We start from the raw sequence: 10,962 nt of genomic DNA, 5'->3' as shown, positions 1-10,962 counted from the left end.
TAGTGTTTAGCAGGCTATAGGAAATACGACTATGCAGTTTAGGATAGAAATAGGGGCTGAATGACCTACATTATTAGATTCAACTAGCATTTGTATGCTGGTGAAATACTAGACCTTTTCATATATATTATCTTTCACATAGTGGTCAGGTTTTTGGGGAAGGTTCAACTGAATACATAGAAACCCCATTAGGTGAAGAGAAAAAGATCTTAAATAATGTTATTATTTATATAGTGAAAAAGTGATGAAAAACCAGGGAACGACAAAAGGAGGAGTTTGAGAATTAGGACTACCAGGAGAGTTTAGTGCCACTAAGGATGTTTATAATAATATCATTACTGCTAACAGCTATTGAGTTCTTGCTATGAGTTAAATACTATTTTACGTTCTTTTCTTATAGAAATTTTTGAGGCCAGACTATTTTCATTCCAATTTAACAATGAATAAACACAAAAGATTAAATAACTTGTCCAAGGTCAGGGTAAGTGGTAGAGCATGTGGTTGAGTGAAGTTTAAACGCAGCAGTCTGGTTTGTGATTTTTTAATTTTTAACCAATATTTTACATTTCTCTCCAGATCATTAAAATTAAGAAGGAAAATGAGTAAAGTAATTTAAATAAACTACATAATACCCAAATTTGTATACTGGCAAAGATTAATAAGCTTGGATTTTATTTTAAATTCTAATTCTTTGTTATTTTGTAGAGAAAATTTCACTTATCTTTAAGATCAACTTTCATTATGGCAGAAAATTTACGAGATGAGATTAATTCTAAGTTTGGAGCCCTAAAAAAATCAAACTCTCAAGTCATCTTTTCTTTAATCACTTCATTACAAAGCAAGAAATAAGAATATTGTTATTGAGAGTTATAGTATACTCCAAACTTCAAAACCATGTTATTTACTTATTTTACAGATTTTTAAGCACTTTTCTATTATTACATTATTATTCCAACAACACCTAACAAAGAATCTAACAGTTTGTATTAGGTGGCATTTACATTCCTGGAGAGATCAGAAGGTGAAAAATATCAGATTGATTGGATACAATGAAAGAATCTTGGAAACGAACGATATAGATGATTTCTAAAGGTTCACTTCAAATACTATAATTTATATGTATAAAGCAGATAGTAAGTATATGTGAGATTAGGCTGTGTTGAGTACAGGACTGCTGGAAGAATCAGATGCTAATTTCAATAAAAAATAATAACAGCATATAAAAGGATTCACGAGTAATTTAAACAAGACCTTTTGGAGCTGACCAATTCAGGTGAATTTAAACAGAGGATGATTATTCTTGAAATGCAAATTTGAGTCTGGAAGGTTAATGGAATGGATATTAAAGCACATAGGGGACTTCCCTGGTGGCACAGTGGTTTAGACTCCACTCTTTCAATGCAGGGGGCCTGGGTTCAATCCCTGGTCAGGGAACTAGATCCCAGATGCATGCTGCAACTAAGAGTTTCCATGCCACAACTAAGAGTTCGCATGCCACAATTAAGGAGCTCATGTACCACAACTAAGACCCGGTGCAACCAAATACATAAAATATTAAAAACAATAAAGCACATGAGATAAAGATAATGAGATGGAAGTTATGATGGGAACGAGACAGGGAGGATAGACTCAGGAGGTATAATATGTAAAACAAATAGAAGTTCCAGAGGATAAAAAGGAACTGATCTAATTCAAATGGGGAGATGAAGTGAGAAGAGGGGTGTGAAGAGTATTTTAAAGGTCTCAGCTTAACTCGTGTTGGGGAAAAGTTGGAAGGAAACAAAATATATTAATAGGAAAATAACTGGCATCTTATTTTAAAATAAGAGCGCAGAAATGTATTGCTGGAAGAGATGATAAACATGAAAAGAATAGTGAAGTATACAGAACTTCCATGTTAATAAGGGAGTGATAAAATGAATACTATCTTAACCAAACCAACACAAATTAAATGTGAAAAAAGTTCTCTTTCTGCTGATGACATTATTGTAAACCAAGAAAATCCAGGACATTGCAATAAGAAACTTACACAGAATGAGGAAAGGTAGCTACATATAACAGACAGAATGAACTTTTCTTCATCCTAGCAAGAGGAATCTAGAAATGGAAATGAGAAAAGATATTCTGTTCATAATGCCAAGAAAAAAAGCTATAAAATACATAGGAATAATTTTTACAAAGAAGGTACAGATGTAGTATAAAAAGAAAGACAAAATCTTATTAAAGGACATGAAACAAGGTTTAAACAGTTGGATAGACACATGATGTTGTTAAATGGGAAGACACCGTTGTAACAATGCTACTTCATTCCAAGTTAATATATAAATTTAATGCAATTAAAATCAAGAAGTCCAATGGAATTTTTTGGGGGGATTGGATAAAATGATCTTAAAGTTTACATGGAATAATATATACTCAAGAATTGCCAAGAAAGCATGACAAAATAATAACAGGGAAGAAGGAACTAGCTTTATCAGGTGACATAGTATAAATTCACTGTTATTAAATACTCTGATATTTCTACAGAAATAGACAAATATATCTGTGGAAACAGAAGAAAGAATTTAGAAGCAGGTTCCAAAATATCTGAAAATTTAGCAAAATGCAAAGATGGTAATTAAATTCAGTGGGGAAATTGGGCCATTTGACACATGGTGCCATTACAATTCTATTATACCTGGACGAAATTAAAAGTGGACTTATATTTTATTTTATTTTATTTTATTTTATTTTATTTTATTTTTTTTGGCACACGGGCTTAGTTGCTCCATGGCATGTGGGATCTTCCTGGAGCAGGGATCAATCCTGTGTCCCCTGCATTGACAGGCGGATTCTTAACCACTGCGCCACCTAGGAAGCCCTGGACTTATATTTTAAAACATATACAAAGTAATAGAGCACAGTCCTAAATAGAAAACAAAAATAATGAAATATTGAAAGAAAATCTAACGGTGTATATGTATGATCCAGGAGGAAGGGAGAGCTTAACTAAGACTAAATTCAGTAGTTATAAGACAAGTAAGAGCTATATTTAATCATATAACAAGTAAAAACTTGGGTATAGAAAAGAAACAATAAAAAAATAGTTAATTTAGAAAAATATAAGAAATGACAAAAACTTCATATCTACAATATAAAAAGAGCTCTTACAAATGACAAGAAAAAGCACAATAGGAAATAGGAAAATACATGGAAAGGTAATTCACAGAGGAGCACAGCCAAATTGCAAGAAAACATGTTCAAATTTGTTGGTTGTCAGGGAATGAAAATTAGAGTAGCAATGAGCTTTACTTTACTTTACTTTACACCCACTATACTGGCAACAACATAAAAAGCGTTAACATTTATTCTTGTGGAAATAGGTCTCATTACACCTTTTGGGAAGGTAATCAGGCAAAACTACCAAAATCAAAAATATATGTACTTTGACTCAGGAATCCCATCCTGAGAATTCATGTCATAGAAAGAAAAACATTAATACAAAAGGATGTATGTAAATATAAAGATACTTGTTTGCAGCACTGTTTGTAGGGCCCCCAAAATTAGAGACTAGGTAAATGTTTATTAATAGGGAAATTAGTAAATAAATTATGGTCTAGCCACAATGTGAATTAGGCAGCCTTTAAAAAGAATAAATTAGAGCACTTCTCCAGACAGTTTTCTGTACTTTTTAATATATGTTTCCATTCTGTGGCATATTTCAGTATCGAAATTTGGACATACAAATCTATTTCCTGATTCACCTCTATCTTAAAAAAATTTCTAAACTATCATTATTATTATTATTATTATTATTATTTTGGCTGCAATGTGTGGCTTGCGGGATCTTAGTTCCCCCACCAAGGATGGAACCCACGCCCCCTGCAGTGGAAGCACGGAGTCTTAACGAGGGGGCCACCAGGGAAGTCCCATGATTCACCTCTCTTTAAATTCTTAGGTGCCTTTGGCTACATTTTCCCTTCTTGATTATATACTAAAGCCCAAACTAAATTTGAGGTACTTGATTAAATGATACCAAAGACAGAAAACTTCTGATTCAGGCTCTTTGTTGTACTTGTAGTGTATAAGCTCTAAGGAACTCTGTGCAACAGCAAGGTGATCTTCAGTTTTTGCAATTTTTGCGAGAACTTTCCTTTCAACTTACAGATTATGTTTTCCTCCCCCTTATGCTCTTCAGGTAACTTCAGGGTCAACCTAGCGCACGAAGTTGATGGATGGAGGAAATCGCTCTCTGGTGTCTGAATTTTTGCTGCTGGGACTCGCCAGTTCTTGGGAGATTCAGATTCTTCTTTTTCTATTTTTCACAACATTTTATATAGCAAGTATCCTGGGAAACCTTCTCATTGTGCTCACAGTTCTCTCAGACCATCATTTACATTCCCCCATGTACTTTTTGTTGGCAAATCTCTCCTTCATTGACACAGGTGTTTCCAGCATTGCAACCCCCAAGATGATTTTTGACCTTTTCAGAACACATAAAGTCATCTCCTTGAAAGGGTGCATTACTCAGATGTTCTTTATTCACACTGTTGGGGGTACAGAGATGGTGCTGCTCATAGTCATGGCCTATGACCGATACGTTGCTATCTGTAAGCCCCTCCACTACCTGACCATCATGAGCCTAAGAACATGCATTTCTCTTTTGGCCGTTGCTTGGACCATTGGACTCATCCACTCTGTGGCCCAGCTGGCTTTTGTTGTAAACTTACCCTTTTGTGGTCCCAACAAAATGGACAGCTTTTATTGTGATTTTCCTCGGTTCATCAAACTTGCATGTACAGACACGTACAGACTGGAGTTTCTGGTCACTGCCAACAGTGGCTTCATCTCCATGGGCACCTTCTTTATCCTGATTGTGTCTTACATCTTCATCCTGGTCACGGTTCGCAAACACTCTCCAGGTGGTTCATCCAAGGCCCTCTCCACCCTCTCAGCTCACATCACAGTGGTGGTCTTTTTCTTTGGCCCTTGCATTATTGTCTATGTGTGGCCATTCCCTACCTTACCCATAGATAAATTTTTAGCTATCTTTGATGCCCTTATTACTCCTTTTATGAATCCTATTATCTATACATTTAGAAACAAGGAGATGAAGGTGGCAATGCAAAGACTGGTAAGCTTTTAAGTTTCAGGAATAGTTCTTTCATGCATAATCCAAGAAATTCTGATTGATCTTGAGTATTCTTGGAAATTACTTTCTTTGATTACACTTTTCACAAATCTTTCCAGTGTAGTTACTAATTTCCAATATTGACTTGTGAAATCCCTCCCCAAGGACTCTGTTCTGAGCTGGTCAGTTTTTCACAGGTACCCTTGTTCTAAGGAAACTGAAAATATTAGAGAGGAGTGAATTCAGCACTGGAATATAATGTCCTTATTAGTTTTTATTGAAGATGTTGGTAAAGGCTGAAATCTCACATACTGGGCACATTTTCCATTAAAAGAAAATGTTGGATACTATCCTGTTTTGTAGCAATTCTCTACCAAAAGATGTATCTGTTCCAACATACACATGTACCAATATTGAAGCCCTCTGAGTTTCTCAGTGTCTATATACCTGGAGGAAAAAACAAAATGAAGAAAATTGCCTAGGTAGCTTTGAGAATTTGACACTTCTAACATTTGGATTTGGGCATCCACACTTGGATATAATTAATAATAAGATTTTAAAATTTATTTAGGATAGGAAGGTGAAATTTGGGATAACTCAGAGTGACAACTCAGGAGACATTAATATCATTAATTAATCAAATGTTTTGAGACCAGGTGATGTAAATTCCTATACTCCTCAGTGTGTATGGTTACTTCCGAAACATTACCTCCTAAACAATAGTGAGAAGTTTATATGGCAAAGATAACTATGTGAATACTAAATGATTATAAATGGATTGAATATTTTGCAGATAAAAAGACACAATACTGAATGAAAAAGCAAAAGATTTCTATATTATGAGAAGAAAGTAATACCTAAATAAAAACAAAGTATAGAAATTACAAAAGAAAATTTATTACAAAATTGTGTAAATGAAGATATATAAAAGCTATAATAGGGACTTCCCTGGTGGCACAGTGGATAAGATTCTGCACTTCCAATGCAGGGTCCCGGATTCAATACCTGGTCATGGAACTAGTTCTCACATGCATGCCTCAACTAAGAGTTTGCATGCCACAACAAAGGAGCCCACCTGCCACAATTAAGACCTGGCACAACCAAATAAATAAATTAATAAATATTTAAAAAAATCCCTAAAAGCTATAATGAAGGAATGTATTAAACTTTTCATGTGATAAAATAATACAAGTATTAAAAAATAAATACACCATTTGGAAATAGTATAAATAACTATTCAAAGAGTATCTCACTTTTTTAAATAAAGTTTGTTTTTATTATTTATTTTTTTAATTGGAGTATAGTTGATATACAATATTGTGTTCATTTCAAGTGTATAGCATAGTGCTTTTTCAGATTATGTTCCATTATAGGTTATTACAAGATACTGGGTGTAATTCCCTGTGCTATACAGTAAATCTTTGTTGTTTATCTATTCTGTGTATAATAGTTTGTATCTCTTAATCTCATAGTCATAATTTGTTCCTCCCCTCATCTTTGGTAAATATAAATTTATTTTCTGGGTCTGTGAGTCTGTTTCTGTTTTGTATACAGATTCATTTGTACTATTTTTTAGATTCCACATATTAGTGATATCATTGTATTTGTCTTTCTCTTACACTTCACTAAGCATAATAGTCTTTAGGTCCATCCATGTTGTTGCAAATGGCAGTATTTCATTCTTTTTTATGGCTGAGTAATATTCCACTGCATATAAATATATCACATCTTCTTAAGCCAATCATCTGTTCTTGGGCACTTTGGGTTGCTTCCTTGACTGACTATTGTAAATAGGGCTACTATGAACTTTAGCATATATGTAGCTTTCTGAATTGGAGTTTTCAATTTTTCTGGATATATACCCAGGACTGGAATTGCTGCATCATATAGTAGTTCTGTTTGTAGTTTCTTAAAGGAATCTCCATAGTACCAATTTACATTCCCACCAACAGAGTAGGGGCAGGATTCCTTTTTCTCCACACCCTCTCCAACATTTATTGTTTGTAGATTTTTTTAAAGCCCTTTATTGGAATATAATTGCTTTATACTGTTGTGCCAGTTTTTGCTGTACAACAAAGTGAACCAACTGCATCTACACATATATCCCCATATCCCCTCCCTCCTTCACACCTTCCTTATCCCAGCCCTTTAAGTCTTCACCCATCATCGACTTGATCTCTGTGTTATGCAGCTGCTTCCCACTAGCTATCTATTTTACATTTGGTAGTGTATATATGTCAATGCTACTCTCTCACTTTGTCCCAGCTTCCTCTTGGCCGCTCCCCCGCCCCCAAGTCCTCAAGTCTGTTCTCCACATCTGCAACTTTATTCTTACCCTGTCACCGGGTTCATCAGTACCATTATTTTAGATTCCATAAATATGAGTTAGTACACAGTATTTGTTTTTCTCTTTCTGACTTAGTTTACTCTGTATGACAGACTCTAGGTCCATCCACCTCACTACAAATAACTCTATTTCATTCCTTTTTTATGGCTGAGTAATATTACAATGTGTATATGTGCCACATCTTTATGCATTCATCTGTTGATGGGCATTTAGGTTGCTTCCATGTCCTGGCTATTGTAAATAGTGCTGCGATGAACATTGTGGTACCTGTGTCTTTTTGGATTATGATTTTCTCTGGGTATATGCCCAGGAGTGGGATTGCTGGGTCATATGGTAGTTGTATTTTTAGTTTCTTAAGGAAACTCCGAACTGTTTTCCATAGTGGCTGTACCAATTTACATTCCCACCAACAGTGCAGGAGGGTTCCCTTTTCTCTGCACTCTTCCCAGCATTTGTTGTTTTTTTTTTGATGATGGCCATTCTGACCAGTGTGAAGTGAGACCTCATTGTGGCTTTGACTTGCATTTCTCTAATGATTAGTGATGATGAGCAGCTTTTCATGTGTTTGTTAGCCATCTGCATGTCTTCTTTGGAGAATTGTCTATTTAGGTCTTCCTCCCATTTGTGGAATGGGTTATTTGCTTTTTTGGTATTAAGCTGTATGAGCTGCTTGTATATTTTGGAGATGAATCCTTTGTCAGTTGCTTCATTGGCAAATATTTTCTCCCATTCTGAGGGTTGGCTTCTTGTCTTGTTTATGGTTTCCTTCACTGTGCAAAAGCTTTTAAGTTTCATTAGGTCTCACTTGTTTATTTTTTATTTTATTTCCGTTATTTTAGGAGGTGGGTCAAAAAGGATCTTGCTTTGACGTATGTCATAGAGTGTTTTGCCTATGTTTTCCTCTAAGAGTTTTATAGTGTCTGGCCTTCCATTTTGGTCTTTAATCCATTTTGAGTTTATTTTTGTGCATGGTGTTAGGAAGTGTTCTAATCTCATTCTTTTACATGTAACTGTCCAATTTTCCCAGCACCACTTATTGAAGAGGCCGTCTTTTCTCCATTGTATATTCTTGCCTCATATGTGAAAGATAAGATGCCCATATGTGCATGGGTTTATCTCTGGGCTCTCTATTCTGTTCCATTGATCTACATTTCTGTTTTTGTGCCAGTACCATACTGTCTTGATCACTGTAGCCTTGTAGTATAGTTTGAAGTCGGGAGCCTGATTCCTCCAGCTCTGTCTTTCCTTCTCAGGATTGCTTTGGCTATTCAGGGTCTTATGCATTTCCATACAAGTCATAAAATTTCTTATTCCAGTTCTGTGAAAAATGCCATTGGTAATTTGATAGGGATTGTGTTGAATCTGTAAATTGCTTTGGGTAGTATAGTCATTTTCAATGTGTTGATTCTTCCAATCCAAGAACATGGTATGTCCCTCCATCTGTTTGTGTCATCCTTGATTTCTTTCATCAGTGTCTCATAGTTTTCTGTATACAGGTCTTTTGCCTCCTTAGGCAGGTTTATTCCTAGGTATTTTACTGTTTTTGTTACAGTGGTGAATGGGATTGTTTCCTTAATTTCTCTTTCTGCTCTTTCATTGTTAGCATATAGGAATGCAAGAGATTTCTGTGCATTAATTTTGTATCATGCTACTGTACTAAATTCATCCATTAATGCTAACACTTCCAAAACTATGTTGAATAATAATGGTGAGAGTGGGCACCCTTGTTTTGTTCTTGTTCCTAGACGGAATGCTTTCAGTCTTTCACCATTGAGAATGATGTTTGCTGTGGGTTTGTTGTATATGGCCTTTATTATGTTAAGGTAGGTTCCCTCTCTGCCCACTTTCTGGAGAGTTTTTATCATAAATGGTTGTTGAATTTTGTCAAAAGGTTTTTCTGTGTGTATTGAGATGATCATATGGTTTTTATTCTTTAGTTTGTTGAATGGTGTATCACATTGATTGATTTGGAGGTATTGAAAAATCCTTGCAACCCTGGGATAAATCCCACTTGATCATGGGATTTAATGTGCTGTTGGATTTGGCTTGCTAGTATTGCACACCAAAAAACTACAACAGATACACACACAAAGAAGAAAAAGTAACCCAGACACAACACTAAAGATGGTCATAAAACCACAAGAGAACAAAAGAGGAAAAGAAGAAAAAACACCTACAAAAATGAACCCAAAACAATTAAGAAAATGGCAATAGGAACATTCCTATCCATAATTATCTTAAATGTAAATGGACTTAATGCTCCTACCAAAAGATACAGACTGGCTGAAAGGATAAAAAAGCAAGACCCATATATATGCTGTGTATAAGAGACCTACTGTAGGCCTAGAGACACATACAGACTTAAAGTGAGGGGATGGAAAAAGATATTCCATGCAAATGGAAGTCAAAAGAAAATGGGACTTCCTTTGTGGACCAGTGGTTAAGACTCTGCACTTCCAATTGAGGGGGCCTGAGTTTGATCCCTGGTCAGGGAATTAGATCCCACATGCTGCAACTAAAGATCCTGCATGCCTCAATGAAGTTTCCACACACGGTAACGAAGATCCTGTGTGCCACAACTAAAAGATCCTATGTGCTGCAATTAAAAAGATACTGTGTGCCCCAACTAAGACCTCATGCAGCCAAGTTTAAAAAAGAAAGAAAAAAGAAAGCAGGAGTAGTAATACTCATATCAGACAAAATAGACTTTAAAATAAAGATAGCTACAAGAGACAAGGAAGTATACTACATAATGATCAAGGAATCAATCCAAGAAGAAGATATAACAATTGTAAATATCTATGCACCCAACATAGGAGAACTTCAATATATAAGGAAATGCTAATAGCCATAAAAGGAGAAATCGACAGTAACACAATAATAGTGGGGGTCTTTAACACTCCACTTACACCAATGGACAAATCATCCAGACAGAAAATTAATAAGGAAACCCAGTTCTTAAATGATACAATAGATCAGAGAGACTTAATTGATATTTATAGGACATTCCATTTGAAAGCAGCAGAATATACATTCTTCTCAAGTGCACATGGAACATTCTCCAGGATTGACCACATGCCAGGCCACAAAGCGAGCCTCAGTAAATTTAAGAAAACTGAAATCATACCAAGCATCTTTTATGACTACAACACTATGAGATTAGAAATAAAGTATAAGAACAAAACTGTAGAAATCACAAACACATGGAGGCTGAAAATACGCTCCTAAACAACCAATGGATCACTGAAGAAATCAGAGATGAAATAAAAAAAATATCTACAGCCAAATGAAAATGAAAGCACAGTGATCCAAAAGTTATGGAACTCAGCAAAAGCAGTTCTAAGAGGGAAGTTTATAGCACAATCTTACCTCAAAAACAAGAAACATCTCAAATAGACAACCTAGCCTTACACCTAAAGCAACCAGAGAAAGAACAAACAAAATCCTAAAGTTAGTAGAGGAAAGAAATCATAAAGATCAGAGCAGAAATAAATGAAATAGAGAC

The 10,962-nt window shown here is 35.2% G+C and overlaps 1 protein-coding gene across 1 annotated transcript; it reads left to right on the top strand.

Annotated features, from left to right (window-relative positions):
* Positions 1 to 4,207: 4,207 nt before the first annotated feature.
* On the top strand, positions 4,208 to 10,699 carry LOC130844675 (olfactory receptor 4F3/4F16/4F29-like; the record flags this gene model as incomplete). Its single annotated transcript, XM_057720789.1, has 2 exons — positions 4,208 to 5,113; positions 10,667 to 10,699. Coding segments are annotated over exons 1-2 (936 nt in total), but the record flags the coding sequence as incomplete, so codon positions are not given.
* Positions 10,700 to 10,962: the final 263 nt, after the last annotated feature.

The sequence above is a fragment of the Hippopotamus amphibius genome, chromosome 2 (genome assembly GCF_030028045.1).
Source record: "Hippopotamus amphibius kiboko isolate mHipAmp2 chromosome 2, mHipAmp2.hap2, whole genome shotgun sequence".
Taxonomy (NCBI): domain Eukaryota; kingdom Metazoa; phylum Chordata; class Mammalia; order Artiodactyla; family Hippopotamidae; genus Hippopotamus; species Hippopotamus amphibius.
Note: the sequence above shows the minus strand (reverse complement) of the source record. Positions and strands in the feature narration are given on the sequence as shown.